General features: G+C 35.8%; 1 protein-coding gene across 1 annotated transcript in view; it reads right to left on the reverse strand.

The window, feature by feature from the left end:
* Nucleotides 1-17,141, reverse strand: part of DLG2 (discs large MAGUK scaffold protein 2) — a 1,856,054-nt gene that overhangs the window by 1,603,826 nt on the left and 235,087 nt on the right. Inside the window, exon 3 of the mRNA XM_081064693.1 lies at nucleotides 7,458-7,603. Within this exon, the coding sequence (XP_080920819.1) occupies nucleotides 7,458-7,603 (146 nt within the window). The remainder of the gene's footprint in view (nucleotides 1-7,457; nucleotides 7,604-17,141) is intronic.

The raw sequence follows: 17,141 nt of genomic DNA on the forward strand, positions 1-17,141 counted from the left end.
AACGTAATATTGTATGTCAACTCCAATTGAAAAATCAAAAAAAAATATTTTTTAAAACTTGAAAAAAATAAGTAAAAAAGCTGTTGTCTTGTGACTATTAAAAAAAGCATATCTGTACTACATCATCTACAAATACAGAATTGTACACCTGAAATCTATGTAATTTCACTAACAATTGTCACCCCAATAAATTAAAAAAAAAAAGCGTATCATTCTTATTGCATCAGAGGATATTATCCATGACTTCCTTTGGTCCACTAAGGCACACCAGTTTTGTCTCCATTTAAGCCTACATCCTGGGGAGACCCAGCTAAGACACATAAAGAGAAGCAGAATACGAAAGGCAAGCAGCTCAATGGCCAGACTGAAGCTGGAAACCAGGGGATACTTAGAGGGACTTCCTTCATGTTCAACACATATTTCTTGAGACTACTTTGTGACAAACACGCTTGTGGGAGCCAAGAAATCAGAGATAAGGGAGATTTATGATTGCTGCTCCTAAATAGCTTACATGTCGTTCCTGGCTGCTTGAAATAAACTCAGCTTGTTCAAAGGGAGAACACAAGGTGACAAATTCACAAAACATAACAAGCATTTGCACCACATTGTCAGAATCTACCCAGGCTGTTGTCCCTGATTCTAAGCTTTTCTGGTTAGGAATTTGTTTTGTCTCTGTTTCTCAATTACTGTTCTTCTCATAGATCAATTTAGCAACAATTTAATTTGGACTCACTTTTCAAACTTTGACGTTGGAATGCCAACCCTCACAGGACAAGATTCTCAGTTTTCCTAGCTCAGTACACTGAGAACCCAAATAAAAGATACTTTTTCCCTCTGCCTACCTTCATCTTCAATGGCAAAGAGACAGGTCTGGTTGGTCTTTGTTATATAGCCCATTAAGAAAGTGCAGTCAGACTCACTTCAGAAGCATGCCGATTGGAGTTAGTGTGCATTCATGCTCTGACGGTTTAGATATAACTGGCCAATATTCAAATCACCATAGGCTGAGGACTTACTAGACAAGAGATTTTAAGATGCACAGCATAGAGTTTTAAATAACCCTAAAATTGTATGTGGAAAAACTCACATTACATTAACTCTGTTTTGCCTATCCTGTTTTTGACATTGAAAAATAAATGTCTAAAACCCCTGTGGACTTTTTTTCATCATTCATCCTTGTATCATTGGCATCTGTTCATAACCCAATTAAAAGTTCTGGCAAAAAATAAGCAGAGCTGCAGCACCTACTACTGGGATGGATATGAGGTAAAATTGCACTGACATGCATGGTCAGTGAAAATGCAAAAGGTGTAATCAGACTGGCAATGCTTATTCAAATTAAAAGAATGCATACCCTTGGAGCCAATAATGTTACCCTTGAAAATCTATCCTATAGAATAAAGGCATCAGTAAATTTGGATGTACATGCAATCATCAGATGGTAGCATTAATCATAATGGCAGAAAACTGAAAACAGAAATGAACCAAAGTTATACCAGACAACTTGATGAAATGTTCATATCATATGAACATTTTTGAGAAACAATTACTTTCGAAAATCGTGTGTACACATACACACACACACACAAACACATGCTCCAGTATGGAGATTATAATATAATATAATATAATATAATATAATATAATATAATATAATATAATATAATATATATAATATAATAAATAAACATATGAGTATAGTTTATATATAAATACATATATGAGTGCAGAAGGATTAAACACATTAAGTTGATTAAGTTGTTAAGATGGGTTATCTTATAGGTGGGGAGGGTAGAGCTAATGCAGCATTGGCAGGAAGTGAATGAAAGGGGAGACATGCAAAAATGGAAAAAAATTTTTCCAAAATTGCTTTTAGAATAAAAAGTGTATATTTGATCATTTATATAAGATTAGGTATATGTGTGGGACTGTGCATCTAGAAATTAACTAAAAATAATTTTTGAAAATTCAACAGGGGCAGGTATCAAAGCAATAAAAGCCTAGAGAAAATATAGGAGAATAGTTAACTGATCTTGGATTGAGGAAGAACAAAGAAATATATATCAATATATACATATATTTATACATATATTTATATATATTTATATTTATATATAAATATATATATACCTATATATACCTATACCTATATATACCTGGCACAGACTTATTTGTTGATATATATGTATGTATGTATGTATGTATACATACATACATATATATTTTTTATATATATATATCACTAAAAAAGTTGAAATAATTAGTTCCAGGTATGGAAATTAAGATTTTTAAAAAGGTTTTAAGTGTTCCATAAACTTCAGAGTTGGCATCAGTTGACACATTATTTTCATTGTTACCTTTTTTCTCAAATAACTAAGGTGATCATTAGACTCAGTCTTACCCAATTTCCAAATCAATTCTGGTAGAACAGAAAGATCTCAATTAACAATCCAAAGACTCAACAATCAAAGTGCCATTGATTAGTACTAGGATTCCATGTAGCTTCCAAGTCAGCTACGCAACCCCAATCTTAACAGATTGATTGCGTGTGCATATGTGTGTACATGTGTGCGTACTGCTATCTGCCTTCAAAGTACTGACTGCTACTTAAAAATATCATTAATTTAACCCTCCATATTAACCCTCAGTTATGAACCTGAGACATGCCTCAACTTTCCTTACTCTTTGATAATGTTAGTTCCAACTGTAGTCTCCAAACTTGTTAATCCCATAATCCTATCTGTAAAAACCACTTGAGCATACAACTCTAATAACTCTGTATTTTTTAATGTATATGTATTACTGTTACTATATGTTATAAATTACCTATACATAAAAAATTGTAAAGAACATGATAAAAGAATTATAAATGAGAGGTCTATTATTTTTTTCCTAAACCCCAAGGGATCATTTTATTCATGCCCCAGTTATGGAGATCAAAGCTTTGGATCAAACTCTCTAATCCCACTATATACCTTTCCAGCATTGTATCAGAAATCATGTTCTGAAATTCCAGAATGCCTTAGATTTGTGTCATCTCAAACTATATGACAATATTCATAACAGAGCTCACTTGTATAATGTGAAGCATCATGTCCTTCCCATGCCTTATTTTATCTTTTTTCAAAATCTGTATATTTATGTATAAATATTGTACACAGTAACAAAAGAAAAATTCAGAAGTGTCCTAAATTAAATTGTAGCAGGCTGGAGGGTGGGAGCAAGACACAAGGGAAGTTAATAAGTTAGTAGTCATAGGCTAAAACCAATAAAAGAATGCTCGTGACCATATCAAAATTACAACTAAACTACAGAACCATCATTGAGAATCACCTAAAGTCTAGCTGAACCAAAGCCCTACAACTAAAGTCATACAGAAGAAGTCACCTTGAGACTGGTAGTGGGGACAGAGATACGGAATAGGCTGGTCCCACACCTATATGTGACCATTATAAAATCAGGAGGACATCTTGGCTGTGGAGTTCCCCCTAGAGGAGCAAGAGGACTGAGTTTCACACCAGGCTCCCCAGCCCAGGATTCCAATGCCAGGAAGAAAAGCCCCCATAACTTCTGGCTGTGAAAACCAGTGGAGATTGTGGCTGAGTGCGACAGAGGGTGGATGAAGTCCCAGGTGCTACTCTTAAAGAGCTCAGGCACAGACTTATTTGCTGATGGACTCACTCACTCTGAACTTCAGCATTAGGGAAGCCACTCAAAAGGTGCCAGGGACATATGGGGAGGAACTGAATTGTCTGGCTTCAGGGCGAAGACTGGAGGAGCAGCTTTCTCCACAGGGAGGAGCTGACAAAGCCATTGTTTCTTTGTTGAGCCTTCCCCTATCTGGGCATGCAGGAGCAGGCAGTCATCACAGCTGTCTCCATCAACCTGGCTACCAGAGCTCACTCGCCCTGAATCTCTGAGAGCTTGCCCCACCCAACCTGTGGACACACCAAAGCTGCTTTCAGTGGCTTTTCTGCATAAACAGCCTGTCATGGTTCACACTGAAGACTTTCCAAAGGTATAGCAAAGGAGCACAAATCCCAAACAAGCAAAATTCGGCTTTGGCATGTCCCGTACCTCTGTCTCAAAAGCCCTAAGACCGGCACTAGCACAGCCGGCCTTGGTTCGTGGTCTGGCTTCTTGAGACACCTCCAACAAAGCCCAACATGAGTACTGACCACTTGTAGACTGCTTTGTGACTCAAGCCAGGTGGCCATGGGACAGGCACAGGCTGCAGCTGAACTTGGTCTGCAGCAGGTCCCCTCCCAGGAGGCCCCAGGGCTGGTTTGCCTGGTGGCCACCTTCAGAATGAGCTAAAGCATCACCTGGCCACCTCCAAGGATGACACACCCAAAGGGCAGACTTGGCAGGCACCAGAGCCCTGATAAAGTAATCCTGCTCTTTAGGGTCATCCCTGCACAACAGCTCCTCCACTGTACTCCCAGCCAGCCCTCACAATCAATTAGTCCAATGGTCATTCCTCCCATTGACATGCAAACAGCAATCAAGGTTCATCTACAACAGGAGGACACATACAACCCATACACAGGGACACATCTGGAGCACCCAGCTCAAGTGACCAGGGAGACTGTGCCACTGGGCACCACAGGATACCTACTATATAAGGCCACTCTACTAAGATCAGAAGACATAGCAGCCCTACCTAATACATAGAAACATAGGAGACAGCTAAAATGGGGAGAAAAAAAGCATGTCCCAAATCAAAGAACAGACCAAAGCTGCAGGAAAAGAACTAAACAAAATGGAGACAAGCAATCTAGCCAACGCAGACTTCAAAACACTGGTTATAAGCATACTCAAGGGAGAACTTCAACAAAGAGATAGAAAACATAAAAATGGAGCTAGAAAACATAAAAAAGAACCAGTCAGAATTAAAGAATACAATAACTGAAATGAAGAATACATTTGAGGGAATCAAGAGTAGATTACATGACGCAGAGGTTCAAAACAGCAATTTAGAAAGTGACATAGCAGAAAACACGCAATCAGAACTGCAAAAAGGGAAAAAGAATCCAAAACAATGAGGACAGTTTAAGGGGCTTCTGGGACATCAAGAAACCAACATTCATATCATATGGAGAAGAGAGAGAGCAAGGAATTGAAAACCTTTTTGAAGAAATAATGAAGGACACTTCCTTAACCTGGCAAAGGAAATAAATACACAAGCCCAGGAAGCACAGTGAGTCCCAAACAAGATAAACCCAAAGAGGTCCACACCAACACACATCATAATTAAAATGCTAAAGGTTAAAGACAAAGAAAGAATCTTAGAAGTAGCAAGAGAAAAGCAGTTAGTTACCTACAAGGGAGCTCCCATAAGACTAAGCAGTTTTCTCAACAGAAACTTTGCAGGCCAGAAGGGATTGGCAGGGAATATTCAAAGTAACGAAAAGCGAGGACCTACAACTAAGATTACATAGCAAAGCTATCATTTAGAATTGAAGGACAGATAATGAGCTTCCCAGACAAGAAAAAGCTAGTGGAGTTCATCAACATCAAACCACAATTACTAGGAATGTTAGAGGAACTTCTTTAAGAGGAAAAAACAAAAAGATTAAAAATAGTAATAAAATGGCAATAACTACATATCTATCAACAATTACTTTCTATATAAATGGATTCAATGCTCCAATCAAAAGATAGGGTGACTGAACGGATAAGAAAACAAGGCCTTTACATATGCTGCCTGCAAGAGACTCATGTTAGATAGAAAGGCACACACAGACTGAAAATGAAAGGATGGGGAAAAGATATTTCATGAAAATGGAACTGGAAAAGAAAAAAAAAAAGCTGAGGTAGCAATACTTATACCAGACAAAATAGACTTTAAACAAAGGCTAAAACAAGAAAAAAAGGAGGACCCAGTAATCCCACTTCTGGACATTCATCTGAAGAAACACAAAATGCCATTTCAAGGGAATGTGTGCCTCCATATGTTCATTACAGCAGTGTTTACAATGGCCAAGATGTGGAGGCAGCCTGTCAACGGATGAGTAGATAAAGAATAGGTAATATATACATCTGCAGCGCCAACAATGGCCCTGGAGGGTGTTGTGCTGAGTGAAGTATGTCAGACAGAGAAAGACAGATGCAATGGGATTTTGCTTATATGTGGAATCTAAAGTACAAAATAAAGAAACAAACAACAACAACAACAAAAAAAAAACCACACCAGAAACAAACTCAGAGATACAGAGAATATTTTGATGGTTGCCAGATGGGAGAGAGGTTGGAGGTGGGTGGAAAAAGGAGACAGGATTAAGTACAAATTTGTTGTTACAATTAGTCATAGGGATGTAGGGTATAGCATAAGGAATATAGTTAATAATATTGTAATAACTATGAATGGTGTTAGATGGGGACTAGATTTATCAGGGTGATAGATGGGAGGGGAGTTGGGGAGCAGGGCAAAAAGATGAAGGTATCAAGAAGCACAAGTTGGTACTTAAAAAATGTAGCCAATGATATGATAATAACTATGTATAGTGCTAGGTGGGTACTTGATAGTCAGAGGGATCACTTCCTAAATTATATAAATGTCTAATCACTATGCTGTACACCTGAAATTAATATAAAAGAATATATTAAATGTCAACTGTAATTGAAAATTTTATAAAGGTGGGGGGAAGGTGAACGGGAATAAGAGGTTCAAATCTCCAGGTATAAAACAAATATGTCATGGGGATGTAATGTACTGAATGGGGAACACAGTCAATAATATTGTGATAACGTGGTACAGTGTCAGATGGTTGCTGGACTTATCCTGGAGATCACTACTTTAGGTATATAAATGTTGAATAAGTATGGTGTATACCTGAAACTAATATAATATTGTATGTTAGCTATATTTTAATAAAAATATTTTTAAAAGACTGCTCACATTTCTAAATGTATGTAGAATCTTTGAATCAACTTACAGGCAGCTATCCAGAAAGAATAGCCAACCAGCAAATGACACCACATTTTGCTTATGCATGAACATTCCAGACTGTTGCCTACAACAAGTCCAGAAGCATCAAATACTTCTTCCTCATGACTATTCACCTGTCCCAGAACGTCCCCACTTCACATTTTCCCACCCACTCACCCACCCCCTTATTTATAACCAATGTAAATTCTTTCAAAACAACTTACATCTTTCTTTCCCAAACTCATTGTATAAAAGAGCTCCTTCAGTCCCAGGACGGGGACCATGTTTGTCTTCTCCATCTAGCCCTGCTGCTGGTGGTTTAGACTGCATGCCCCAGGACCTGACCCTTTTGCTGGCTAGCACATGGCTCAATAAACCCTTTCTTTCAGGACAACTTTCACAGTATGGTATAACTATCTTTTTGTTATTATTGTTGCCATTTGTTGATAATGATTATCACTACTACTTCTTTACTGGCAGAAGCAAGTTATATTATTTAGTTATTTTAGAAGTTTCAATAATATACCTCTGCAGACTTTTGAAGGTTATCGTGGCATGGGGCAAGAAGGGATGTCTTCTCCCATTTCTGTGCAACTTGATTGGCTTCTTCTATCTTCTGCTCACAACTTTTCTGAGAATTTAGCAATGTCACCTCATAAAATTCTTGAATATCTGTAAAGAAAATGTAAAGGAAGGATAAAAATGCCATGTTCCACCTCATATATAGCTTCTGCATACATGTATATATGGAAAATTTTGCTTATTAAGAGAACTGCATGAATATGTATCCCAACGAAAGATAACAAAAATAGAGGAAAACCTGAAAATTGCATGTTTGCCTGTATCAGAATTCTTATAGCAGCTTTATTTATAACTACAAAAACTGGGAGCAAGCAAGATGCCCTTCAATTGTTGAATGAATAAAAACATTGTAGTATATCCATATAACAGAATACTATTCAGCAATAAGAAGGAATGAGCTATTAAGCCATCCAAAGACATGGATGAATCATAAATGCATATTGCTAAGCTAAAAATCTACATTTTTCATTGTATGATTTCATTTATATAATATTTTGGAAAAAGAGAGACTAAGTACAATAATCAGTGATTGCTGCAGGTACTGGGACAGGGGAGGAGGATTGAACAGGTAAAGCACAGGGCAATGGAAATATTCTCTAATGATACTAATAATAATCTAACATGAAGCATTTGTCAAAACCCATATAAATTTACAACATGAAGAGTAAACCTTAATGTATGCAATTTTTTTTCAAAATCATTTCAGTCAGGTCCAAGATGAAACACAGACTGTGACAAAAGAATGTAACCATATTACAAATGTAGGATGTTTTTGTATAATTTCTTTGCCTTTGGTTCCACAGTCTCTACTCAGTTTCGGGTTATCACCTTTTTTTTCCTATTGCCTTCAGTGAGGTTATTTCATACATTTGTAATACAACAGAGGAAACAGTGTGCAATATGTTGGAACTCTGTACTATCTTTGCAACTTTTCATTGAGCATTAAAACTACTTTAAAATAAACAATGTTTTGAATTGCTTTTTTTAAAAGATATTACACAATCTCTGTTAGAAATCTACCCAAATGACCCCCAAAATGAATGCTTTCATAAATCCATCTTTACGTTTAGGATGTAAATGACATTAAAAATTATCCCACAAAGTTAAATTTCATAACCTTTTAAGATATGAAACATGTTTTTGAGGACATCTGCTTCTGACACTGTGGCTAAGTACTCTGCAGATTAACGAGGTACTTGGTAGGGTGCGTGCTTTGAAGCATTACTGATGTTGCAGCAGATGGGGTAAATCTCCAAGGAAAATCTTTCATAGACACACACACACACACACACACACACACACACACACACACACACACACACACACACACACACCCCTGAGCTGCATCAGAGCATCTAGGTGGTTGGAGTAACAGTGGTGAACAGACAAAAAGAATGAGATTGATCTGAGGACAGGTACCAATGACAATTGCTACCAGCATACTGGACCTTATACCAGTAAGTAGAAGTAAGGAAGCAAATCCTTGAACTTTCTCATTGAACCAAGATCCTCAAGGGATGCTGAAGTAAGTCTATGTCGGTTCCTCCCCACTGGCTACTGGCAGCAACAAGAAAAATATATATATTTTTTTAAAAAGAAAATCTTAAACCTGAAGGACTCTCATAGATTAGCTTCAAGAAATGAGCTAATAATAATCAAAGATCACAAACCAACAAAAGAGGCATGTCACTATGGATGAAATTCAGCAGGAACAACAACAAAAGGTTCAATGATCAGTTATTGTTGATTTTGGAATTTTGTGGTGGTATAGGATATAGAAGAGCTATGCAAAGTGTTAAAGAAACAATAGTCACAATCCCAAAGATGAGCAAATAAAAAGGACGTAGTAAGCATGAACAAGCAGAATGGGGGAAACAAATGGAACTTCTAAAAATTAAAAATATATTTTTTAGAGATAAATTAATGGGTGTCTAGAGAGATAAGTTGATGACATATAAAAAATGTAATAAAATGCTAGTGATAGAATCTATGTGGTAGGTGCACAGGTATTCACTGTAATATTCTTGTAACTTTGCTATGTTTGGAAACTTTAATAATAAAATTTTGGAAAAATATGTAATTATTTAAAGTTAAAAACTCAATGAATGGTTAAACAGCAGATTAGACAAAGCAGAACTGGAAATACATACCCAAAGAAAATACCCAGAATGTAACACAAGAGAAAATAAAATAGAAAATAAGAGATCAATATCAACATATATAGAGTATAGATGAGAAGGTCTAATACTTTTCTAATAGATGGCTTCGGGGAGAAAAATTGAATAAATAACAAGCAATATATAAAGCAGTAATAAATATAAAATTTTTAGAACTTATGAAAATATGAATTCACAAAATCTTGAAAGTAACAGCTTATACTAGAGAGAATAAATAAAAACCTATGCCTAGGAATAAACATATAATGAAATTGCAGGATATCAAAGACAAAGCAAAGAACTTAAAAGCAGTCAGAGAGAAAAAAATTAATCAGATTTCTCAATAAAAATAATAGAACCCAGACAATAGAATAATAATTTGAAAATTTTGAGAAAAAGTAACTGTATAAGCTTGTGTTCCTTTTCAAATTATATATCTGATCTAAAAAAAAACAACAACACTTGTATCTAGAACATATAAAGAACTCTAAAAACACAGTAAGCCAAGCAATCTAATAGAAAATGGGTAAAAGATTGAACAGGCATTTAACCAATGATGATAATAATAATAATAATAATAATAATAATAATAATAATAGTAATAATAATAATAAATGGCAAATGAGCAAATGAAAAGTTGTTCAACATTATGACTCATTAAGGAAATGAAAAATTTAAATCACAGTGAGATACCACTACATATTTATTAGAATGGGTAAAATGAAAACGACTGATCATACCAAGCATTGACAGAAATGTGAAGGAACTGGAACTCTCATACACTGATGATAAGAATGAAAACTGGTGCAGCCATTTTGAAAAACAGTCTGGCAGTTTCCTAAAAAGTTAAAAATAGAGCTACTATATGGTTCTGTCATTCTTGTTTGAGGTATTTGTCAGAGAAAAAGAAATATATATGTCCATATGAAAAGTCAAATCTGAATTGTCACCCCAATAAATTAAAAAAAAAAGAAAAGTCAAATCTGGCAACACCCAAATATCAATCAACAGATAGATGAATAAACAAATTGTGGTATATCCATACCATGGTATATTACTCAGCAATAAAAAAGAAACAAGCTAATGATATACACAACATGGATTAATCTCAAAATAATTATGTCAAATGAAAGAAGTCAGAGAAAAATAAGTGCATCTCGTATAATGCTGGCTATATAACATTCTAGAAAATGCAAAATTAATCTATATTGACAGAAAACAATTCAGTGGTGGCCTGAGAATGAATAGGGTGATGGGGAGAGTTGGCAGCAAAGGGTAAGTGGGAGGGGTTACAAAAGGTCAAGAGGCAACTTTACGGAGTGATGGATATGCTCACTATCTTGATTGTGCTAACAGTTTCACTGATGTATACGATATGTCAGAACATATTAAATCATGCACTTCATACAGGGGCAGTTTATTATGCATCAATTATGCCTTAATAAAGTAAATTAAAAAGGCAAGACGCAAATTGAGAGAAGATATTTTTATAAAATATATGCAAAGGAACCATATCCAGATATGCAAAGACCAACAAATCAAAAAATGAAAGACATGTAAAGCAAAAAAAAAAATTTTAAATGGATAAAAAGTATGAACAGGCATTTCACGTTAAGGAAACATATATCACTGATAAGCCTGGGAAAAGTTTCTCAAGCACATTAGTGATGATCAATACCAACTAAGATCATAATCAAATACCATTTACACCAGTATGTTGGCAAAAATAATTACATTTGACAAAATAAGACTAATAAAAAAGACATGGATCAATGGTAACTTTTATTTCTGATGAGTGTGAATTGCTGTAACCATTTTAGAAAACAAACTTGTACTATCTAATAAAATTGAATGTTTGTTTCTCCTATAATCTAGCATGTCTACTACTCAGCATGCATCTTAGATATACCCTTTATATATGCACCAGGAAAGAAACTAAAATGTTCATAGAAGCACAGATCATGATAGTAAAAAATTAGAACCAAGTCAATATCTATCAAAAGGAAATGGATAAATGATATGGAACTTAGGAAGCAGTGACAGTGAATGAACTACATTACGATGAAATGACATGAATAAATTTTAGAAACATAATATTGAGAGAAAAATGAGAAAAATGCAAGTTTCTGTGTAAAAATACTTTTGTAAAGTTCAAAAGCATATCAAACTGTAGATTTTTAAGCTCCTATACATACACATGTGAAACAACATATCGACCATACCAAAGAAGTACATGAAAAGATGCAATTATAATTACCTCAGTGGAAGGGATAAGCAAAAAAAATGTGATAAGGGAAGAACACATTGGTAGAGGCGAATTAATGGTAATGGTCTAGTTCTAGATTTGGGTGGTAATTTCAGAAATGTTTATTTTATTATTATTCTACATATATTATATATAAATTATATATATATATATATTATTTTATGTGTATTAAAAATGACCTTTTTAAAATAATGAAAATTTTAAGTGTTTCATAAATCTTAAGATTTATATTAAAAAGTTATACTCCAATTTTATGCACAGCTACAACATTATTCTGCCACTAGTAATAAAGTAGCTGTGAAGTCATGTTTGGAAAAAGTGTAAGAACCATGCAGATAAAAAGGTACAGGAAAAAGGTAAAAGCCATACAGACATAAATCCTTCCCAGATTCTTTAATACAATAAAAGTTGGTAGGATATTAATTGGATTGACAAAAGTCAGCGGAATAAGGAATAAAAAAGTAAACTTCAAAAACTAAGCTATGTTTACATTCTCTGGTCTCACGTCTTAATTTAAAATAAAAGAATAATGACTTGTAATAAGTAAAACAACTTTTTCAGATATCAAATTTCAAGATTCATTTTCTTGGCATAAATTTTAAGGATACAAACATTGTTTCATGCGCAGCATTTACAAGTTGCCAAATTCTGAAATATTAGGTGTATAAATTATCCAGAAATAGAAGCAAGCATATTTATCATATTCATTTTAAGGATTCATACCAAGTTATGAAATGTAAGTTTTGAAACATAATGAATAATGGGGACTTAATCACTTCTAGAAAAATCCAATGGACAGTATTTTAATATTAAATTTGAAAATCTTCATTAATTTATAACCCCCCAACCTGATGAAATGCTCTAAGTTTAACTCCTGCGTCTACTGATTCTCCTTGCCTAAGCAACTATTAGAGAGGAAGAAGTCAAAGATTACTTCAATTTGAATATAATTCTATAACCCATGTCAAATTTTACTTCTGGTCTGTCAGCATTGTTTTTTGATGTCTGACATGTATCTATTCATCACATTCCAAGCATCTCTTTTTTTTTTTTTGCCCCCTCTCATATCCCCAGCACTACAAAAACCACCACTTTCAGTCCATGCTCACTGCCAGAACTCAGGCCCTCACTATGTCTAATGTACACTCTTTCCTAGGTCCAGAGGTGAGGCCCCGTCCCTCACACAGAAATTCTCCTTTTCCTTCATCGCCAAGTCTCAGGACTATGCCTTTGTAAAGAGAATATTTGAAGTCAAAGATCTAAATATAAAATGTAATCAGTACAGAAATTGTTCTCACTACAACTGAGTTCAACTGAGTAGGCCATGTGTGAGAATAAGGACACCCAAGCAGCTACCATTAAAAAGAAGAAATGTTTGTGTGGGGAGTTCTGAGGGGAGGTGGGCAAAGCTGCTTCTTTCCTCCCATTCCCACAAAGCAGTGCTCAAATCTATTTAATTGTTATTTCTCATTCTCCTTTATATTACATGTAATTCTTTGCCCAGCTAGCCTTAATTGAACATCTCGATTCAATAAGTAATTTCTAAGTTCCAGACAAGGCTCTTAAGAATGAAGATGATGTCCTAGCTATATCTACGTAGTCTCTACTTCCTAGCATCATTTTTTACATTTAGTAAGCACACAAGGAATGCTTGCTTATTATATTTGCATTCCCTGTCTAATTAATGCTTAAATGGAAGAAAAAGCATTGAATAAAGTAAAATCTCTTCACACTCAGGATGGCAGAAAACATGCATATTATTTGGATTATGTTTCTTTGTGACTTTACTACTTGATTTAATCACAACTGCTAGCACTGTTTAGTTGAGGGCATATTCCGCACTCAAATGAAACAGTTTCACTACCTCTGAGGATATATTCAATATAAGGTCTCAAATTCTTGAAGGCATAGCCATTTGACCTCACAATTCTTTCTTGAAATAGTTTATAAATTAGCGTCAAATTTACAGATGAGGGCTTCTCAAACTCTAATGTACACATGAATTGGAATCACGTGGGGGTCTTGTTAACATGCAAATTATGACTAAAGTGGGGAATAGGGCCTGGATCTCTGCATTTCTAACAAGCTCCTTGTGGGGACAGAGTCCCAGAGAGCAGTTTCCAGGTTCTCGACCTCACGTGGAAAGGTGCTGACCCCGGTGGTAGATGGCCATCAGCTGTGGCTAATTGACCACCAGCTGTAACCAGTTAGCAAATGAGCCACTGATATAACTGCCTTGGGTGCGTTGGTTAGTCAGTCGATTGGTTGGCAGGCAGAAAAGCAGACAGCAGGTTGCAGGTCATGTGACTCCAGCCTCCAGTGAGACTATAGTGGTATGACTCCCCTACCTATGTCTCCCTGGGTGTTCCTTTTTGGCCTCAGCATATCCTGCGTTCTTATATGGGGAGAGGGACCAGAGACCCTGCAGGCCGCCCTGCACGACCAAGGCGGAGCTAGCAGGGTCCCTCGCACGACACTCCTACATGATGTCAGTGGCTTCAGATCCACCAGCAAAACTGGACCTAAGAAATAGCACCTCTGGAGTCGGAACTTAAGTTTTCATACTCTCATTGCAAACATCCCTTGCTGAATTATTACAATCTTCTTCTTTACAGTTAGGGATGTGGAGGAAAAATCCCAGGAACAGAAGCAAATTGTCAAGAAAACTCTGCCCATTGATTGAAAAATAATAACTACTTAGTGGATATTGTTGACTAAATTGATTCAGATTCAATTATCTAGAAACTCAATTAAAAGGAACTATATTTCAGTACTCTGCCTTTAGGACACATCAAAACAGAAAAAAAAAAACAGCTTCTAGGTGATTTTGATATCTGAGATAGTTCCCATTCAGTACATTTCCTCTCCATAAAGATGAGATCTGACCTTTGCAAAGATGATTCTGGTACAGTTAGGTCTTTAGTTGTCAAACAGCATGACCAAGTGAATCCATAATAATTACAACCATCTTTTTAAACACACCCTTAAAAACTCATATACTCAAACTACTTCTTCCAAGCAGAGACAATCTGACATGACATACTTATTTCAATGATGGTGCAATTATAATTCCTCAAAAGACCCATACAGGTCCTATTTGAGATATGCCTTTCAGCATCTGAGAAATTCATTTTGAATATCCTCAGCAGTGGTGAATCTTTTTTCATCTGAGAGAGATTTGATTTTTTTTTTTGAAATGGCCGATATTCATTAGGCAAACTGTGAACATGGTGAATAGTAGAGAAATGGATTTCCTTTTACATGACTTCAATTAAATTAAGTCATGAGACATTTTTCTTGTGTGACTCACAAATTGCTCTGCAATTATCTACTTAATGACAGTAAAACAAAAAAAGTAACAAGAACACAAAAAGTTTAACATATTTATATATTTTCTTATCTATTAGGTCACAGGCTGGATGAGAAGAAACTGGGGAAAGGCTCTTTTTGCTTCCTCCCATGACAGCCTTCACTAGGGAAAGCAGGATAGCATGATGGGGACAACTGTAGTCACCTCCATCCCCTGCCAACTAGAAATTGTAGTCACCTCTACCACCTACCAACTAGAAACCTCTTTGGAACTTGTTACTGTTAGTTCATTGTGTGCGTGTGTGTGTGTGTGTGTGTGTATGTGTGTGTGATTGGCACATATGGCTATAACTCACCAAAGCTTTTTAATCCCTACAATTCACAGAAATCAGCTGGGGATTTTGACCTTACAGCCTCAGTAAAGAGATGGTAATCTATGTAAGATGTGCCTTCTTATAAAACATAAGCCTTATGCTTCTTCCAGCGTCCTTGTTCTCTGTAGAGTCTCCCATACCACACACCTGATTATGAATTCATCTGAGCAGTATAACACAATTTTCCTGTGATATTTAAAGATGCTACAAAGTGCAATCTGCATGTTCCATTAGCCTTTCCTGAACACTTGGTTCTGTTTGGGGAATCAGATAAATGCTCTTATCCAATTTCCTTATGCTGCATCCAGATTCCATACTTTCTCTTCTGTAAAGTGAAAAAATATCATTGCCCTGGTCCATTTGAGTCCAAGACTGCTAGACACAGAAACAGAATTTCCAAAAAAACTTTATCAGTATAGCAAGTGTCCTAATCTTAGACTCACAACCAGAAAAATTTCTTGAAGGATATTACCTAAGACTAGAAGAATGAAGTTGAATATGAGTGGGCTAAAGTTAAATGTGGATGGAAAGAGACTATAAGTTAAATTCACAGCCAAGAATAGAGAGTGAAAGCAAGGTCAATGGTAAGTACAAATCAAATCAAGTACAAAATTGGAGAACAAAAGAGGCTAAGCCAAAGAAAAGAAGAGTGGGAAACCCAGAATCCAACTACATGATCAAAACCAATAGACACTGGTTTTGGAAAGACCAGAGAATGAGGAAATGCTTATACACAATAGGTTCAAGCAAATTTCCACAATGTTCTGATATGATTAGGCTTCCTCAATGCCTTGACAAAGCACAAAGAGGGAGGAAGAGAGGATAGGGCAGTTGAAAGGAAGGAGAGAAGCCGGGGGGTGAGAGGGGGAGGAAAGAAGGAATGATGGAGCGAATCTTGGTTTCAAAATACTTTCTTCTACTAAAAGGAATCTGGGGTTTTTGGACTAGGACTAGAACAGGGAAATTATAATGTGAACGTGGAACATTCTGTTGCGCCCGAAAGTAAGGAAGTGCTGAAAAATTATGGGACCACATCAAAAGGACATGAAAGCCAGCTCGAAGGAATTCTTACTGACCAAATCGGAAACAATTTGAGCATTAAAATAAGCTCATAATAGTAATAGGTTATAACCTATTGAATAAAATCAGAATCAATGAGTCTATCCTGACATAAACAAATGAGTAATTAAGTGGAGGAAAAGAGAAAGCTCTTTCTTACAGTAGCATTCCAGCTAATAAATCTAGAACAACTGATGGAATTAGAAAATCACCAATGGAAACATACACTGCAACTAGTGGATAAAAATTTGACGAGGAACGTAATGTTACAAGTCTTACAGTATCACCCCACAAATTCGATCTGGCAGTAGAAGCCTGTTACCATGCACCAAGAACAACATAGCATCATTTCTGTGATATTCCTTCCAAAAAATGCATAAGCTGGATCTAATCTTGAGGAAACATCGGACAAAACCAAACTGTAGGACATTCTACAGAATATCTGGCCTGTAGTCTTCAAAAAT

This window comes from Rhinolophus hipposideros (genome assembly GCF_964194185.1).
Source record: "Rhinolophus hipposideros genome assembly, chromosome: 10".
In the NCBI taxonomy this organism is placed as follows: Eukaryota; Metazoa; Chordata; class Mammalia; order Chiroptera; family Rhinolophidae; genus Rhinolophus; species Rhinolophus hipposideros.